The sequence below is a fragment of the Miscanthus floridulus genome, chromosome 10, assembly GCF_019320115.1.
Source record: "Miscanthus floridulus cultivar M001 chromosome 10, ASM1932011v1, whole genome shotgun sequence".
NCBI lineage: Eukaryota > Viridiplantae > Streptophyta > Magnoliopsida > Poales > Poaceae > Miscanthus > Miscanthus floridulus.
In genome coordinates this window covers 3,320,081-3,340,338 of record NC_089589.1, presented here as the reverse complement: position 1 = coordinate 3,340,338, position 20,258 = coordinate 3,320,081, and the positions used below count along the sequence as shown (strand labels likewise).

Here is a 20,258-nt window from a genome sequence, read left to right as displayed (position 1 = left end):
TCGGCAAAGGCTTTGCCGACCGCAAAGCCACGTGGCAGTCGGCAAAGAGCAGTCGGCAAAGCCTGGGTCGGCAAAGGCGCATTTGCCGACTGCCACGTGGCACACAGTCGGCAAATCCTTTGCCAACTGCCACGCCAGCAGTCGGCATAGCCACGTGGCGCCGTCAGCCCTGACGGCAGGCTTTGCCGACTGCTGTTTCCTCGGCAGTCGGCAACGAATTTTTTTTTCAAAAATTGTTTGCCGACTGGCCGCCAGCTCGGCAGTCGGCAAAGAAAGAAATTTTTTTTTTTTGAAATGTTCTTTGCCGACTGCTTTCGGAGTTGCAGTCGGCAAAGGTTTGACCTCTTTGCCGACTGCCTCCCATTGCAGTCGGCAAAGACTCTGTCCTGGGGTTTTTTTGCCCAGCTTTGCCGACTGTAAACAGTCGGCAAAGCTGGAATTTTTTTTTTTTTTTTTTGCTTTTGTTTTCTGTTTTCTCGCATCAAAACCCTGCAAAATCACAAATTATAATCCAATTTCACCAGAAGCACCGGTAGCACCATTTATATCACAATTTCATCACATTTGTCGCCAACATCACCACATATATCACAATAACGCACAACATCACATATATCTCACATATATGTCACAATAACAACCACACAAGTGCATTACAACCATCACATGAAGTCCAACACGTCGAACACCACAAGTCGACGTCCATCACACGAAGTTCAACATAACAAGTCTAGGTCCATAACGAAGAAAAGAAATACATGACAACAACTTCGACGATACGGTGGATACATGATAACAGAATCGACAAGTACCTAGCTCGTCGCGCCGTCCCCGGTCTCGTCGTCCGCTCCACCCCCAGAGCCCCCAGGGTTTGCCCACGGAAACCCCCTTGGACCAAATTGAGGCGCCTGCGCGTACTGCCACCCTCCGCGCACCGGCGGCCACGAGTACGTCGGAGGAGGGCCACGCGGAGGTGGATACGGTGGATAGGGTGCAGGTGGTGGATACGACATCATCTGATGGCCGGGACCTCCAGGAGACGGGTTCGAACCCGTCGACTGTACCTGCACAAGTTAAACGCCAAGTGATGTCATTAGTATCTGCAGCATGGACGCACAAGTTAAAGCAAGAGTCAATATACTCACCGGGGTCCCTCCAGGAGCGACAAGAGCAGGCACAGGAAAAAACTCTGAAGGAGGAGGCGGTGGAGCGAACATTGGAAGAGGAGGCGGTGTAGACGCCCCGGGCGTCTGCATGGACTGGAAGAAGCTGGCCATGTTCTGCATCTGAGTGTTGTAGTGCTGCTGCAGGCTTTGCTGGTAAGCCATCTGTTGCGCCATCATCTGCGCGTGCAACGTGGCGATCCTCTCCTCCATCTTGGCCTCCATCTGGGCCTGCAATATTACATCCGCAGTGTTGATTGTATGTACAGGTGCGAAACGAGTGAACGACGAACGAAACGGCACTTACCTGTGACGCTGACTGCCGCCGGGGCGCTACGGGGATGTCGCTGGAGCTCGTGGGCGTGGATCGAACCTGGGTCAGCGTAGGAACCTGGGACGGGTCGAGGGCGCTGTGGGCCATGTAGTAGCGGCCATGCTGCTTCCCTGGTCCCAACCTCTGCAGGAGGTCTGTGTCCAGGGGCTCGGCGGTGGGGTCGAACGTCTCCCCGTAGCGCTGGCGAGCCGCGACGGTGTACTCGGTGGCCTTCTCGTAGGCGGTGGGGTTGGTGTACGCATCGGGCCCGTCCTCCGGGTTGTAGACGTTGTTCGGATCCGTCGCCTTGCCCTTGTGAGAGAGGAGGTACGCGGTGTACTCGTTGATTTCCTGCCCACCGTGCGTCTGCGTCTGCATTGAAAACACAAACATGGTTACAAGTATTGACAATTGAGCGCAAGGATTAAGACATGAACGGACGCATACCCATCTTGTCGCGAACTGGGGGAGGGGCTGATTCCCTTGGTGGTGTGACACCCCTCGCATCTGCGCGCGGCGGCCCTGACGGTCGGCGCGCCTCGCGTACGCCTCATCCGTGCGCCACATGCGCACAATCTCCGTCCAGCATTCCCTGTGGTTGTCGCACCACGACGGACACACCTGCATGACATCAAGTATTTGACATGCGAGAAGATTAGTGTAATGTTTCACTGAAGGAATCTGAACGAATGTTGTCATACTTAATTACCTGCTCGTATTGCGCTTGGGTGAGGTCGGCCTCCCTCGAGTTCATTCTCTGGCGGATTTGGGGCTTCTTGATGTTCTCTCCAAGCACGTTGGCGTGGAAGTCGCGGATGGCCTGTATGCGCGCCTCATGGTACAGGTCCTTGAGACGATCTTTGCAGACCGCCTCCTGCACTCGCGCCGCCTGGGCTGCTTTACCCTCCTCGCACGTGAAGAAGTCCTGCACACAGACACATCATGTAGCATTTCCTTTTTGCAAGAAGTCCGACGAATGCGTACTATTTAGCAATGCGGTGCGATGAAAGACTCACCCAAAACTCCCTCTTTATCTTTGCCGCGATGGTCTCGCCACCCTCCTCGACGAGGTAGAAGTGGGACCACTTGGTGGGCACCTTCATCTCGCCGTTGACGTTGACAAGGCCAGGGTAGTACTCCTTAATCAGGAGGCCCTGGATGCCATTGATATGGCGTGCTTGACCTGCTCCACTCACAATCTTCCAGGAACTGCACGAGTCATTAAGAACAATTATTTTCACATGTGGAGATGTCCAGGTTTTAGCCACCCGACGTCGCCACTTGCTCGAAACTTTCTCAAATTTTTATCACAGCCTCCGCATGCGATGACAAGACACGTCGTCAAGTTTCGTCATTTTCGGACTCCGTTTCGATTTTATAAAATTTAAAAACACTTTTCACGCGCGTGGCTCGGCGTGTTCCGACACCAACACGGTCGAAATTTCACGTGAGGCCCCGCACACGGCCTCAACATGCTCCAAACATCATGAATATCATTTTCTGAATGGCCGGATTCTATTATTTCATGTACCTGCAGTTCAAATCTGGAGCTGTTGGAAAAAATCAAAGAAACAGAAAAAATCTACGGAATATAGCAAAATAAATCAAAATGACCCCAAACTTGGAATATATCATGTACTTACTGTATCAAGGCAACACAAAAAAACTGGGATCGAAAATCGAAAAAAAAAATTAATTCTTTGCCGACTGCCATCAGTGGCAGTTGGCAAAGAGCCTTTGCCCACTGCCAGGGAGGATGGCAGTCGGCAAAGCCTGCGCCTTTGCCGACTGCTGACGGAGTGGCAGTCGGCAAAGGTGACGGCGTGGATGGCGTCACTCATGGCCTGCCTTTGCCGACTGCAATTCTTTGCCAACTGCCTGGCAGTCGGCAAATCCAGGCAGTCGGCAAATCCTGCTTTGCCGACTGCAGGAAATTCCAGTTGGCAAAGGGACCTCTTTGCCGAGTGTCGAAAAAAAAACAGTTGGCAAATAAAATTGCAGTCGGCAAAGAGCCAGTTTTCTGTAGTGACACCATTTGATTGAGGGTGGTAGACTGAGGCAAACTTTGCCTTCATGCCCATGGTCATACAATATTCTCTGAATTCCTGGCAATCAAATTGTTTGCCATTGTCCACGATGACCTCTTTGGGTACATTGAATCTGCATATGATTTGTTGCCAGAAGAATTTTCTATTTGTCTTTGCAGTGATGTTGGATAAAGCCTTAGCTTCAATCCACTTGGTGAAGTACTCAACTGCTACAACTGCATATTTCATAGTTCAAGTTGCCTTGTGCTATTGGTAGCGGTCCCACGAGGTCAACCCCCAGCGCTGTAATGGCCATGTTGGTGCAATCAGCTACGAAGGTGACGATGGGGCGTTCTGGTTGTTTGCACACATTTCTGGCATGCTTCGCAGGTCTTTACAGTGTGCACTGCATCTGTGATCGCCATTGGTCAATAGAATCCTTGCCTGAAAGCTTTGCCTATACCAGTGCTCTGGCACCAAAGTGTGCGCCGCACAAACCACTATGAATTTCGCCAATTAGCTCCTTGCCCTCATCATGAGAGATGCAACGAAACCAGGGAGCTATGACACCTTTCTTGTACAGCACACCATCAATGATAAGGTATGCTCTGGCTCTTTGCTACATTATTCTCAGTCATTTTCATCTTTGGGCTCGTTGTGACCTCAAAGATAAGCCATGATTGGAGATCGCCAATCCTCAGCGCTTACCAACTTCGTCTGGTCATCGTTTTCTCTTACCGAAGGTGTTGTAATGTTCTAAAAAAGACAACTAGTTGTAACTTGTCATTTTTGGCCGCAGCCTTTGCCAGCGAGTTAGCTTTGTCATTTTGGAGCCTTAGAATATGCTCAACAGTAAACCCCTTAAATTTTCTCGAAGCTTCTAACCGCTGCCAGGTACTAGATGAGTTCAAGCTGCTTGGCAAGGCATTCTTTCTCCACTTGGTCAGCCACAACCTTGGAGTCTGTCCTCACCACAAATCTCTGAGCCCTAAGGGCCCTTGCTTTCCGAAGCCCTAGTAACAAAGCCTCGTACTCAGTTACATTATTGGTGCTTCTATCATCGAGGTTGTAGAACACTAACCTCGCTACATAGCGCATTTTGGCACATGAAGGTGAAGTCACTATTGCCGCAATCCTAGCTCCTTTGTTCACCCAAGCTCCATCACAATGAATGAACCAAGCCTTGTCCTCGGTAATGGGTGTTGGTTCTGGTGATGTCTAGTCGACTATGAAGTCTGCGAGAACTTGAGATTTGATTGTGGACCTCTTCTCGAAGTCAACCACATATTTCGAAAGTTTTGCTGCCCACAACCTTAGTCTGCCTGAAGCTTCTCTATTGCTCAATAGTTCATTTAGTGGTTGATCTGTGAGGACTCTGATGGTGTAAGCTTTCACTACCCCAGATCTGGACATTACTGTCGGTTCAAAAACCCACTTCACTGCTGGATTTTGAACCGACAGTGGCATACCGGCAGTGATGGGGGGTTGACATCACTGTCGGTCCTTAAAAACCGACATTGATCTACAGGAAACAATGTCGGTTCCTGGCTCCGCCCAGCATTGTCCAGTTGAACAACACTGCCGGTTTGTAGTGCCAACCGACAGTGATGGTTGCTTTAAGAGTGTCGGTTCTTGGCTCAAGCCAGCAGTGTTGAGCAAGCCTACACTGTCAGTTCATGGATCAAACCGGTAGTGTTGTAGTAAATATCAGTGTCGGTTCATGGATCAAACCGGCAGTGTTCTTGTAACTTTCAGTGTCGGTTCATGGTTCAAGCCGGCAGTGTTGAGCAAGACAACACTGTCAGTTTGCTTCTAACCGGCAGTGATGGTTACGACAACACTGCCGGTTTGTTGCTAACCGGCGGTGATGGCCCGTTCGTATTTTATTGTTTTATAATTTATTTTAATTTATGTTTTTTTGGAATCGGGTTTCGCTTTATATACGCTACGTAGACGATAGGTCCATCAATATTAAATATTACAAATGTTACGATTACAATTCAAATGTTCTTATCCACATCTGGATCCCTCAAAATAAAAAAGAAATGTTCTTGGACTTCACACATGCTTCTCGGACTTCTTACAATAATCTGGCAAGCCGCTCTAGGCCATACTGGTCCTTGTACTTCACGGATTGTGCAATAGAAAATACTCCAGCTTTTTCCAATACCTCGGCTAAGATGAATTTTGCCAGCTCCGATTGTAGTATGACGATCTCCATGTCTAGGAGCCTTTCGTGCTTATATTTCTTGCGCTGTCGTTCAAAAAAGATGATATCCAAAGAGGAACAGTAAATCATTTTGTTGAATTATTAACAGACATAAATGAAATGGTGATTATACACACCAACTTATTGGCTTCTTCCGATTTCCTGCCGATGTAGCGAAGCATTACCCACATTACATAAAACCCGCATTCATTATTTCCCGCCGGCAGTGATAGGTACTTCCCCTCCATTTCGACAACCTTGAATGGGACCGGCGTCCCACCGATATGTCTTCTTCGGACACTGAGCAACATTAAAAGGAAAAACATTAGAAAGCGGTATGTGTGATTAGAAAATAATAGTTATTAGGATCGCTTACTAATTCAGCACTGCCACCAGTGCATCGAGATGATGAAATGGTTTTTTCTTTGAGTCCCACACCTTGAGCAGATTTTTAGCAAGATTAACACAAATAAGAAAGTCCACCTACTGTTCTACGAAACTAAGCCTACATCAACTTTCAAATAAGAAAAGCGATGACCATAGCCATAAATAAAAGCATGACATCTTTCCAAGACCAAGGAGCAATTCTCATAATCTTCACATCTCCGGCGGGTGGCTTCTCTTCGATCTCCAGTGCCAGTGGATGGCCAAGGTTTACATTCATTGGACCATAGTAGGCCAGTTGCCCATGGTTTGCAAGGTAGGCCGGATGACTATAGTAGGCCATCAAAGCTTCAGCTTCTGTGTTGTATTTTTTGTGCAAATTACCAGGGTAGCGATTGACTTGAGCATAGGAATCTTCCTAGGTTCGATAAATCCCAGGCATGTGACCAACATGCACTACATACCATGCTATGGTTGCCTATACATTTAAGTAAATTAGACATATGGTAAGTGGTAATGGTAACTCACTGAACAAGAGTTATTATTCAAGTTATATGGTCAAACTAAATCTATTTAATGTTCTTTATCCTTGACATGATAAAAAAATAACCTCAATAATTGGATTGTCTATTATTTGGAGATCAATGTGGTTTAGTAATCATACTTGTTGCTGCTGCTGAGCCAATTTTAAAAGTTATTTTTAACTTTTTTTTCTGGAACAAACATCTATAGATGCCTTTTTTAAGCATGCTATACATTCCATCAAAATCAATTGACACTCTACCGATAGCGATTATACATGTACACATTTGATAAGAATCCATCAATTGACACTCTACCTATAGTTAAACCAAAGAGTAACATCATGTAACTCAATCGAATAGGAATTGGCTGCTATTGGGAAGACAACAACCGTGGGGCATTTCATCGAACACTTAGCGGGCAGTGAGCCACGCACTCACCGTGGGGGTGGGAAAGCAGCTGTCCGTGCGCGCTCCTGAAGGCCTCGGCGGTGCTCCGGCGTCTGGCGGTGGACAGCGTGGGGAGTGCTTCGGCGTGGGGCGGTGCACGGGCGTCGGCCGCGAAGAAGAGGAGCACGGGGCTGGGAACGGCGACGCGGGGGGGCGGTGGACGGTTGCTCCGACGTGGGGTGGTGCACGGGCCTCGGCGTCGAAGAAGAGGAGCGCGGGCCTGGGAACAGCGGCACGGGGGGCGGTGGACGGGTGCTCCGGCTTAGGGCGGTGCACGGGCATCGGCGTCGAAGAAGAGGAGCGCGGGGCTAGGTACGGTTTGCGCGGGGTTGAAATTTTTCAACCCGTGGCGGGCTTTTATAACAGACCTCATCACTGCCGATTCTAATTAGAAACCGACAGTGATGGGGGTACATCACTGCCGGACCATTCTTTAAACCGGCAGTGATTGTCGTGTAGCGGTTACAGCATGAGGAACTTATCTTTTCAACACTTTTCGAATACCTCCTACTTGCTCAATGGTTAAGACCCCGCAACTCAGCCCTCGATACCCGTGTACGAATCCCGAGCGGCCCAATTTTTTTGGTTTAATTTTATAATTTATTTAGCATATGTATTCCTATGTCGAAATGGCTTGAAATTTTTTTTGGTTAAGTGTCTGAACTCTGTAGCCCGAGACCCGAGCTTAAACCCGAGAGCTGGCATAATTTTTTTTAATTTTTTATATATCACTGCCGGTTTTCAAAATAAACCGACACTAATAACAAGCATCACTGTCGGTTTTTTCTCATCATTGTCGGTTTTTTAATACCGACAGTGATGTTTATATATATTAAAAAAATTCTTTTATATACTGAATAAATATGAGCATATGTATTCCTATGTCGAAATGGCTTGAAATTTTTTTGGTAAGCTTGTACACTCAAATTAAGATCCTACACATGATCTTAGGTTTTTCTAATAATTGTTTTATTAATTATATTTTTCTGTGTGCTGAATGAGACAAAAAAGGGTGAATTTCGTCTTGAACTCAATAGATTTTTTCATCCACCTCCGTAAAATTCTTATCCCTAGGGCACATTAGAGCCTGTGTAAAAGTTTGGCACCATTTCGGATCTTTTTGTGGGTAGACTCAGTTCAACCTATAATTAAGTTGTCTCGTCGCGCGGAAATTCAATTAAACCTCAGAAAGTAGCAAACCATCTCCGGAAAATCCCAAACTTGGTGTTTCGTTCACACGTGGCACGTGCAATCCTAAGAAAAAGTTTGAGACCAATACGACACCGGAATGCCTATAAACCACAGAAACCTTGATAACTTATGTGTATAGTCATAGTTCGATGAAAGGGCACATGTATCTCTATGAAGCATGTATACTTCACCTATGTCGAAATGACTTAAAATTTTTTTGGCAAGCATGTACACCCAAATTAAGACCCCACACAGAATTCTAGTTTTTTCTGATCATTTTTTATTTATTATATTTTTCTCTGTGCCAAATGAGACAAAAGTGGGTGAAATTCATCTTAGACCCAGTAGATTTTTTCATCCACCTTCACAAAATTCTTATCCCTAGGGCACATTAGAGCCTGTGTAAAAGTTTGGCACTATTCTGGATCTTTTCGTGAGTAGACTACGTTCAACCTATAATTAAACGGTCTCGTCGTGCGGAAATTCAATTAAACCTCAGAAAGTAGCAAACCATCTCCGAAAAATCCCAAACTTGGTGTTTCCTTCACATGTGGCATGTGCAAGCCTGAGAATAATTTTGAGACCAATACGACACCGGAATGTATATTTCTAATTGCCCAACAAATGTTACACGAATTACATGCATGATAATAATTAAACACACAAAGCCGTACATATTAAAATTAGAACCCAATTAAGCTACGACCTTGAAAACATAGCTAAATAAACATTAATTACTATTGGAATCACTGTCGGGATCGATCGGGCCACGCACACTAACATGCCTCTGTAGCTATATATGGTAATTGATGTCACGGATTATGTATCCGCTTGTATCGATGAAGTCCAATGCCCATATGAGTGCACTCTCTCGAGCCTCACAATACCGAAAAAATGATCGGCCATAGATATAACCTACTGAACGACCAATGCCCCTGTTAGTAATCCTTATGTAGTATTGGCGTCCTTCTGTAGTGAGCTAGCCAATGTTTCCATTGCAGAAGTCCCAATCGTACCCGAGTTGCTTTGTAGCTTGGTCTAGAACGGCCCACAAGCCACATGCAGCATAGGTAAAGTCCTATAGCGCAATCTGCATGCGGAGAAAAAGAAAAAAATTAGAGAATGTTATTACAATAATAAATAACAAATAACCACGACTCAGATATAAGTGACCATTTTACCACATCCGTATGGTTGTAGCTTGCAACCCATTCGCTTGCTTGCGGGATGGGAATATCACCAGCATTCAAAGCAAGTGCCTTAAAGTGCGAGAAATCAGGCACATCATAGCAAATACATCGAAGTGCCTCTAAACAGATGCGCACGGCACTTAATTGGGCGCTTATCACGTCCGGGCTCTGTATTCCCATCCCGTGGATATGGTTCCGATGATTTGAACCCCTCACAGGGATGAAAAAACTGAGTTCACACGTCCATAGCCGACCACTTGCATTAGATGCCGTGTTCTCGATGATGTCCGAGATAAAGAACCAGCTAAGTGTTGTTCGTAGCCAATCTATTGGGGATATAGTCTGCGACATATATGCATGCAACAATGATATTAAACTAATTACACTTATTTGTTAGCATCAAAAAACAAAAGATGTTGAAAATATTTCATACAATAGCTGGAACAGGGAACCGTGGAATGGCCACATTAGGAGTGAATGGCTCATCGCCAGGGTGGAAACCTGGTTCTTGTGGTGGGGGAGGTCCGTTGTTCATACCACCTGATCGATAAAATGCAAAAAAAATATGAACATAAAATATATAGCACAAAAAAAATCTTCCAAGTAAAATGTGGCAACATAATTAAATATAGATCGAATGCAAGGAATAAGAATATATATAAATGTAGAATGCAAAGAAACATGAATATAAATATAGATCAAATGAATATAGATACAATATTGGAGAAGACAACATATCAATACCCTTGAAAATGCAGGAGCCATGACCAAATCACGTAGAGAAAGAGTGGATTTCTTGAGAAGTGAGAGTGAAACGTGAGAAATGAGACTGAGAGAGTTCGTGGGTGGGTGGGATCGATATATGTGGCCGGTAGTTTGTTTTATATAGGGGGCATGGACATCACTGCCGGTTTTTAAATAGAACCGACAGTGAAGGTGACCTCATGTGTGCACCATTTTGGTGGACTACGATGCATAACGATATATGTGGTTTGTTGTGAGAGGAAAATATTGTATCATGGCTGATAAGACCCGACTGAAACCAACATGCATGGAGAGGCTAGCTCCTAGATGAGGGCCATTTTATAGGGGCCAGCAGTCATGGTATGTTTTTAATTCTGAACTAACGTTGTCGGGGTAGGTGGAAGCAGTGTTCCAACTGTTGTGGTCATGGGAGTACTGTTGGCATGTGAGGAGCATCTACACATCACTGTCGGTTTTAGTTTAAAAACCGACAGTGAATTGGGCCTTCTGTGTCAATTTAAGCAACCGACTGTGACAAAAGCTATCACCGCCGGTTTTAAAACCAAAACCGGCAGTGAAGTGCCTGCCGCCATCGTAGCCTTTTAGTAAAAAAGGTTTGGAGCCTGCCATCGCAGCGCTATCACTGTCGGTTTTAAAACTAAAACCGACAGTGAAGGGCCCTGCCGCCATTGCAGCCTTTTAGTAAAAAAATATAAAAAAAATAATAGTCTCGTAGCCTTTTTATAAAAAATATAAAAGAAATTCCGAGCATAGGATTTGATCCTAGGTCTCCGGTTTCTTAGTTTGGAGCCTTAACCACTACGCTAGAATAGGGATTACGTTAGAATTAGTTGTTCTTTTTCTTTTATCCTGTCGTAATGCACTACTAAATAATAAATGCAAAATCAAAAAAGTTTGGCCCGCCTAGGATTCGAGCGTGGGTCTCAGAGTACAGAGTGCGCGGCCTTAACCGCTGAACTAGGATAGGGAGTTTGCTTAGTTTGCTTTCCTTTATATATTTATTAATAGAAATAATGCAGTTAGTTTGTATTCTAAAATAACACAAAAATTTGTCTTGATTATTTAATTCTATGGTAATTAATTAATGGTCTATAATTATCAAATAATAGTGTTTGTGAACATCATCTTAATATTTGATTACATAGTCAATAATTAAATTGTAGAGATGCGCACAAAATATAAATTAAATATTCAGTGCAAATTACTGATACAACGTCTCCATAATGATTACATAGTTAACAATAATCTAACTATCTTTAGGTGCATCAACAATGAGGGCCTCATTGTGATCAATTCGTACGTAAGCAGGTTCGTCACCCTCTTGAAGGATAGGTAGGGGTACGTTCGCCCCGAATGGATGCATTTCCTGATAGCCCCTGTAGTCTTCTTCGTCCGTCGCTCCATCGACACCGACAATCTTCCTTTTCCCTTCTAGGACTACTTTTAGCCTTCCTTTTGTCTTGTTGTCCCTTGCATAGAAGACTTGCATAACATCTCTTGCAAGGACGAATGGGTCATCTCTGTATGCGGTCTTGGTGAGATCAACGGTAGTGAACCCTTCGCTGCCAGTGTTGATTTCCTCAAGCCGGACCCACTGGCAGTGAAAAAGAGCTGCCTTCAACAGACCGTAGGCTAGCTCCCATATCTCCTCTATGAAACCATAGTATGTCGCCTGCACATTGCCGTTCTCGTCGTGAGCATCAAAACAAACACCACAATTTTGGTATGTGCTCTTTCCATCTTGCTTTTTTGTGTAAAATGTGAATCCATTGATCTCATACTCTTGGTACTTAAGATATGTACTCGAAGGCCCCTTGGCTAAGCCATCTAGTTGATTACCCAACTTTATTCCAATCAAGCGACGTCGCAACCAGCTGACAAATTCCTCCTTATGTTTTTTATCTAGCCAAGCCTGTGACCTGCTCGGATACAGAGTTTGCAGCGATTGCCTGTGCTCATCAATGTATGGCATCACACCCTCGGCTTGCTGGAGAACAGCGAACTGTGCCTGTCTGAAAGAAACAGGGTCGTCTACTACAACATATTTCTCCCCGATCGTTCCTTTGCCACGTAGTCTTCCCTCATGACGAGATTCTGGAACTCCGACCCTTTTGATGTCCAGATAATATGTGCAGAACTCAATGGCCTCCTCCGTTGACCATCCTTCAACCATGCCCCCTTCTGGCCTGAATATGTTCCTAACATACCTCCTAAAAACTTTCATCAATCTTTCGAAAGGAAACATCTGATGCAGGTACATTGGGCCAAGGACTCTAATTTGGTCAACAAGATGAATGAGCAGATGTAATGAGATATCAAAGTAAGTCGGCGGAAAATGCATCTCAAGCCTAACGAGAGTTTTGGCTTTGTCCCGCTGCAGCTGCTCTAGCGTGGACACATCAATGACCTTTTTTGAGATCGCGTTGAAGAACGAGCAAAGCTTTATGATTGGGGCGCGGACCTTTGGGGGGAGGATACCACGTAGGGCAACAGGGAGCAGCTAAGTCATAATGACATGATAGTCATGGGCCTTCATAGGGCCATAGTTGAACTTGAGTTCTCTCATGTTCACTAGCCTCTTCGGGTTCGCACAGTAGCCCATCGGGACTTTGAGTTCATTGAAGAAAGAAATAAGCGCACGTTTTCTTCCTTCTTTAATGTCCATGATGCAACCGGAAGTTCAAACTGGCCATTCTCTAGCTCCACGGGATGCAGCTTCTTCCTAATTCCCAAGTGTTGCATGTCCAGGCGTGTGGCTAGTGAATCCTTCGATGTCCCCCCGGTGTCCATCAAGGTGTTAAGAGTGTTAGCGCACACGTTTTTAGTGATGTGCATGGGATCAAGACAGTGGCGTACACTTAGAAATGGCCAATAAGGTAGTTTCTAGAAAACTGATTTTTTTCTTCCAAACGCTCCCATCAGGCGCTGCTACTGCATTGTCCCCCTTCCCAAGGACAACCTCCAGTTTGTTGAGTTCTCGAAGTATCGCATGCCCATCTCGATATTTTGGAGCTAAGCGTTTCTCAATAGCACCGTTGAAATCTTTTTTGTTCCTACGGTAAGGGTGATCCTTAGGTAGGAACCTATGGTGTCCCACATAAACTATCTTTGAGTTATTTGGTAGATTTACCGCATCGGTGTCATCCAAGCACTCGACACATCCTGTATAGCCTTTTGTCTTCTCTCCGGACAACGAACCTCGACCTGGCAGGTCGGTGATTGTAGCGATAAGTACTCCCTTGATCGTGACATGTTGCTTTTTGTACTCGTCCCAAACATCCGGCACACCCTTTTCAAACATCTCCACTAGTTCATCGATCACTGGTTCCAGAAACACATCGATGTCATTCCCAGGCTGTCTTGGCCCTTGGATCAGTAGTGGCATCTAGATGTACGACCGCTTTATACAGACCCAAGGTGGAAGGTTGTATATACAGAGCGTCACTGGCCAGGTGCTATGATTGCTTCTAACCTGGTCGAAAGGATTCATCTCATTTGTGCTCAAAGCAAACCAAAGGTGCCTTACCTCTCCATCGATGTCCTTATAGAACATAGTATTGACAGTCCTCCAGTCATGCCCATCGGCGGGGTGCCTCATCATTGTATCTTTCTTACGCTCTTCGCCATGCCAGCGCAACAGCTTGGCTGACTTTGCACATGCAAATAGCCTATGCATCCGGGGAGCTATAGGGAAATACCAAACGACCTTTACAGGACCTCCTCTGGTTTTGGTGCCCTCATCTAACAGCCCTTCCTTGTACCGTGGAGCTTCACACTTGGGGCACTTGTCCAAGTCTTTGTATTTTTCTCCACGGTACAATATGCAATCATTGGAACACGCGTGGATTTTTTCAACCTTGTGGCCGATGGGGTAGATCATTTGCTTGGCCAAGTATGTCTTTTCTGGCCACTCATTTTTTTCTGGGAGCATTTTCCTTATTATATCTAACAACTGATCGAAGCCTTTATCGCTCAATCTGTTTGTCGATTTGAACTCTAACAGAGCTGAAAAATGCCATCGTTATCCTCGGTGTCGTCAGCTAGCGTGTTCCTAAACACATTATTAACTATGGCCATATGTTCCGTGTTGACACCAGGTTCCTTGTTAGCATCGTGGATGGCTACGTCAGGCATGTCCACATCATCATCGTTTTCCTGCAGAACATTCACACCAACCTCGCCATGCATAGTCCATATCGTATAGTTTGGCATGAACCCCCTGGTAATCAAGTGCGATCGTATAGACTCAATTTGATGAAAGTACCTATGATTCTTGCAATCTTTGCATGGGCAGAAGACAGGGTTCCCATTCCCAGCATGGGCTTTGGCATTGGTGATAAACTGGCTGACGACATGCATGTACCGCTTGTCCGTTCGGGACAGATGCATCCACTCTCGATCCATCTCTACACAAAAAATACTGAGACAGTAATTACAAAGAATTAATAAGAAATCGAGCTTCATGAACAACAATTGTAGCTCGAAAGTACCATTTTTGGAAAACATTATTGTACACTAATTATTGGAAAATTGAAATTGGTAGCCCCGGCCATGTAGATTGAAAATCATAGTAAAAAACAATTATTACACAATATTGAAGAACAACTATTCTACTCTACTTCTAAGAACTAAATATAGCATCACATACTAACAATGATGATCTTGACCACCATGGAATAATTAGCTAGGAATTTAAATGTGTTCATAGACACCAACCTTTTGGATGATGGATTCACCACAATTTGAGCCTGGCACAAATGTCCAATTGGAAAGGTGCTCTCTAGAATGGAGAAAGAACTAGAATGAGAATCAAGCAATGTAGCCATCAAAACGAAGCTAATTAAGCAACAAAATCAAAGGAGTCGATGTTTGTTACTAACCTTAAAGCAAAAAGATCAAGCCATTCTTCAAAATCCAAGCACTAGCTTCATGGTGAAGAGCAGCCGCAACAATGGAGGGAAGGGTCCAAACACGCGCCTCTGTTCTCGGGATGGAAGAGAGGAGGAAGGAGAGGACGGCTGCAACCTTTTTGTGTTGTAGGCTTATCACTGTCGGTTCTTGGCTAGAACCGACAGTGATAGAGCCCAATCACTGTCGGCTCTTGGCTTAAACTGGCAGTGATGAGTGCCCATCAAAACACTGTCGGTTCAAGCCACAAATCGGCAGTGATGTGGTCCTTCACTGCCGGTTTTAGCCCAGCCCCAATCATTTTTTCATTTTCAAGCTCATAACCGACAGTGAAGTTACATCACTGCCGGTTCTCCCAAATCCGGCAGTGATGAGGCCGGCGGTGATGTGCAAATCTGGCGTAGTGTTTGAAGTAATGCCTGAGCCTTCTAGATGCTATGGCCACTGCATAGGCTATCTTTTCTATCTCTAAGTAGAATAACTTCGAGCCTGAGAGTGCTCAATAGAGTGGTTAGCTTCGTCATGCTCATCAAGTGTAACTTGAGTTCTCGAAACGCTTTTCACTATTCAGGCCCCCATTCGAACTTCCCACGTTCTTGATCAGCACCGCGAAGAAAGGTAAGCTTTGCTTGGCTGACTTTACCAGGAATCTGTTCAAAGCTGCTATCCTCCTAGTCAGCTTTTGGACATCCTTGATGCACTTTGGGCTGCTCCATGTCAGGTATTTTTTGTATTTTGTCAGGATTAGCATTCGATTTGGCATGAGGAAACCAGGCAACCTAGGATATTCCCCTTTGTGACCCTGAAGACACATTTCTCAAAATTGAGCTTAAGACCTGCCGCTCTCATTCTTGCGAAGGCTACTGCGAGATTAGATATGTGGTACTGCCTCTTCGTGTTCTTGATTAGGATGTCGTCCACATATGCGAGGACAGTTTTGAATAACTCTTGCTTGAAAATTTCACTTGACATGCAGCAAAATGTGGTGCCCACAGTTCCTGAGACATTCCGGCATAGCGAACGAAGCAATATGTGCCCACTAAGGTGATGAAACTCATTTTCTCCTCATCCTCCTTCATCCACATTTGGTGGTACCCAAAAAGCAATCCAGGAGAGACATCATTTCACTGGCTGCTGCCTCATTCCACAAACTTGCCAATCCTAGGAATTCGGGTAGTCACTTTTTTGGGAAAGCCTTATTGAGATCAATGAAGTCTATACACATCGTCCACTTGCCATTCTTCTTGAGTACTAGAATAGTGTTTGCCATCCATTGTGGGTACTTGACTTCATAGATTATGTGTGCAGTCTAGCAATCTTTGCATCTCTGCTTTCACTACTTGCAACTTCTCATCGGACATCTTTTTGAGCCAGTTGCTTCTTTGGCTTTGTTTTGGGGTCTATATCGAGCCTATGCTCAATGATGGCTATATCCACTCCTTTGAGCACGTTGGCTGACCAAGCAAAGGCATCATTGTTGTTACGTAGAAACTCCATGAGTCTGCTTTCTTCCATCGGTTCTAGATCAGCACCGATGGTAACTAATCTATCGAAGACATCATCTTCGAGTTGCACTTTTTTGGTGGGAGCCAGCTTCGATCATGCTTTTCTTCTCATTATCCCTTGGCAAAGTGTCCTCGGGATATTCTGGGTCTTTCTCATAGCCTGCTGACTTGACCCCCTCTTCGAGCAAGTGCACATTAATTATGTTGCCCTAGCATATAGGTCTTCTCAATATTTCTTGCCTCTCTTTGATCCCCGAAGATGGTGATAACTCCCTTGGGAGCTAGTATCTTCATACAGAGAGGAAGGACTGGCGAATGACAACATCGATAGCATTTATGACTCCTCTGCCGAAGATTACATTGTCATCAAAATTCATTTCCGCCACATCGAAGGTGATTTGCTTGGTTCTTGTGTTGAGGGTGATGCTGAATGATACTGGTAATGTGATCTTTCCCAAGGCCTTGGTTCTCTTGCCCCCAAATCCAATGAGTGGAGTGTCCGAAGGTTCGAGGGTGTTTGGGTTGATGTTGGTCATGCTTCTGAGTGTGCTAGCAAAGATGATGTCTACTGATTTGCCAGTGTCCACCAGGATCTTGCCAATGGTCCAGCCTGCTATGTTGGCTTTGATGGCCATGGCGTCGTTATGTGGGTAATTTTTTTATCTTGAGATCCTCTTCAGGCGAACGTGATCGGGTATATGGGATCATGGAGTCTTCTTGACTAACCCCTCAACATAGATGTTTGACCTGACGGAAATAGTCCCTTCGCTGCCTCTTATTCTTGAAGTCAATAGAGGATCCGCCGGTGATGGGCATGACGTACCCAAAGCTGGGTATACAGTGTGCAGTGCTCGTGCTGCTTTCTTGTTTTGAAGTTTGCTGAGGGGCTGGGGGTAGCTCCTCAACCTTGATTGGTTGGGTTTGGGTGTGAGTAGTTGGGTTGGCTGGAAGTTGTAGTAAGTGGTAGGGTTGGGAAGAATTGGGGATAGAGTTGGGAAAGTAATGTTGGAATGCAACCGAAGGTTGCATGTACGTGCTTGCCGATGTGGAAGCATGTACAACATTTGAATTTAGGGCTGGGAATATAGGATGGTATGGTTGTGCAGGAATAGGGGGTGTGTTTTGTGGCTTGCTGGCTTTGAGGCACCCTCGAGCTTTTCAGACCGCATTTTCTCCACTGTCTTTTTGATGTCACGGCATTGCTCATTGTCATGCGTTGAGTTCTTGCCATGATAGGCGCAATAATGAGTTGGATTGCTCGATGGTGCTCTACCTCTTCCTTTGCCTCTCTGGCTAGGTTTGTTTTTGGGTTCTTGGAAGGAATTGTTGGGAGGGTTGGGTTGGTATGAGGAGGGTTTGAGTTGGTTCGAAGCTCCAACTTCGACTTGCATGACATATTGGGCTCGGTGTTGTGGGTAGAAAGGTGTTCTATTGTTTGGTTTTTGGGTGGGTTGGTTTTGCTGTTTTTGGATAGCGTCTCTAGCGAGCCTCAAGCGATTATCATTGTCTGCTCTGTAGTACTTCTTGAACTACTCATAGAGCTTCCCCAGTGTTGCTGGTGGTTTTCTTGCAATGTGCTGCATGAAGGGACCATGGCAGGAGCCCTTGAATTGCTACATGCTTGGCCAACTCTTCTGAGATACGTGGAGCCTAAGATCTCAGTGTTAAGAATCTTTAGAAGTAGCTTTCCAACAGTTTCTTCGGCTGTTGCATGATTGACATCTCTCCATATGACATCTCCTGGCTCTCCATGATAGTGAAGTTTTTGATAACTTCTCTCCTCAAGTCTTGACAGCATGGTTGGATGGACAACCCTAGCAGCTTTGTGTACCAATTGAGTGCTGCACCATTGCACAAATGATGAAAAACTTGGCCAGCACTACATCCTCTCCACCTGCCGAAGTTATGGCAGCTTCGTAGGTCATGAGGAATTGTTTGGGGTTGAAGAGGCCATTGTATCTGGGAAGAGTGCTAGGGTTTGTAGGCAGGGGCCACTGGGCCAGTTGCAGCCTTTTCTGGGAGTGGGCAAGTGTAATCGATGGGCCTGCTATGTAAGATTTGCTGGCCTGAGCCCGAAGCTAGTCACATGATGTGTACCAGCGGTTTGAGTGGTTGGGGGATAGTCGTTGGATGGGTTTCATATAGCTCGACTTCGAGCTCTTGCACTTGCCTTCTTGCTTGCTCGATCTGCTAGCCGGATCTGAGCTGCCCTGTTGTTGGCATCGCTCGCACTTCGCTTCTCCTCGCTTGCCTTAGCTCTGCGAGCATTCGGCGTATCATCAACCACTCTTGCACCTGCTGCTCTTCGAATTCCGCCAAGGCCTACTCGAGCTCCTTTTGAGTAGTCTTGATCTCCCTTTGTCTCTCTTCGTGGATGGCCCAAAGGTTTGGCTTCGACCTTTCTCAGCTTCACAGCATGGGTGATTGTCTCTTCTCTAGATTGGACAGGCTCAAAGACCCTATCGGTGACTTAGTCATCGGCTGTGTTGGTTTTCTTGGTGTGGTGGGTGTTCTCAGCTTTGCTCTGCTATGGGACAGGTTTCGATGGCCAGTGGCTTCTTGGTGATCTTCTTTGGTGGCATCATGGGATTTTCTCGAGCACACACAAACGATGGGCGCCAACTGTTGATGTTAAACCCGAAGGTAACAATAAGCAGTAAGTCGAAAGTAAGGGCAATAGTGAAGACTGGAGCTCAAGAACTCCTGGAATTCAAATCACTCAAAAATTCAATCCTTTGTACAGCAGAGGTGGAACCCCTTTTATAGGGAGGCCAGGGGTCATTTCTAGTGCTCTAAATGCCCTCTAAAAGCAGGCATATTTGGTGTGACCCCTAGGCAAAAATGTCAAAAGGTTACAATGGTAATTACACTAGGGTCATGCAAGACTCTCCTTATTATATTCATTCTTTGACCACGTCTCTTCTCCCAGCCGAAGATCCGTTCATCCCGACGCCGTCCAGCATCTTCGTTCGTATCTTCGAGTTGGCCTTCGGCTTCGACTTTTGTATTGATGTCAAATAGCTTGGCTTGATCTCCCAAGACTTGAGTCTTATCATCAAACGAAAGTCCTCCGGCCCGTTGGCAAGGGAGGCCAGTCTCGCAGCTATCTCAGACATCCCTTTGGGTCCATCTTGGCATCATTTCTGCGGATCAACGAAGACATGTCTCTTCGGTCTGTTTGATTCCAGCACGAAGGTAATATATTTTGAAAAATCTCAGAAGGAAGTTCACAGTGCACCTTGGCCTGGATCCAACCTCAACTATTTATCAATTTTTTTCCTAACTCGATACTGAGCCAAGTCAATAAGCACTTGCCCATTGGTCTAATAGGCTACTGCAAATTCAACACTATTGGACTTCACCTAGACCCAATCAATTAGCTTTACAACCTGACTTCTTGAGGTTGCATGTATGCAAAGCCTGCCTTAGCATATGGTCCAAATATTCAAGAATACATCTATAGTCAAGTTTAAAAAAGATTTAAAGCCAATACCATATTCTACTGGCACGACATCGGGGCACATAGAGCACGCATGAGGGCCGCCCTTGCCGCTGCCGCCCATACCACCACGCCTGTGCTTGTGTGATGTGCGCTGCAGGAAGGACACGCCCCCTTCGAACCGTTGCCGGTT

At 45.6% G+C, this 20,258-nt stretch overlaps 1 protein-coding gene across 1 annotated transcript; it reads right to left on the bottom strand.

Moving 5' to 3' along the window:
• Positions 1 to 672: 672 nt before the first annotated feature.
• Positions 673 to 3,928, bottom strand: LOC136487871 (uncharacterized). The gene is made up of 8 exons (XM_066484977.1): positions 3,874 to 3,928; positions 3,541 to 3,739; positions 2,493 to 2,685; positions 2,186 to 2,401; positions 1,924 to 2,097; positions 1,471 to 1,848; positions 1,146 to 1,394; positions 673 to 1,064 (listed from the first exon to the last, which is right to left on the bottom strand). The coding sequence occupies exons 1-8, from the start codon at positions 3,926 to 3,928 to the stop codon at positions 813 to 815; spliced, it is 1,716 nt and encodes a 571-aa protein (XP_066341074.1). The 3' UTR covers positions 673 to 812.
• Between the last annotated feature and the right edge of the window lie 16,330 nt (positions 3,929 to 20,258).

Excerpts from the sequence above, each read along its gene's own strand:
- LOC136487871 (XM_066484977.1), bottom strand. The coding sequence starts at position 3,928 with ATGGCGATCACAGATGCAGTGCACACTGTAAAGACCTGCGAAGCATGC. Across the intron at positions 2,402-2,492 it reads AGATAAAGAGGGAGTTTTGG|GACTTCTTCACGTGCGAGGA; the intron begins GTGAGTCTTTCA and ends GTCTGTGTGCAG. Across the intron at positions 2,098-2,185 it reads CCCAAGCGCAATACGAGCAG|GTGTGTCCGTCGTGGTGCGA; the intron begins GTAATTAAGTAT and ends GATGTCATGCAG.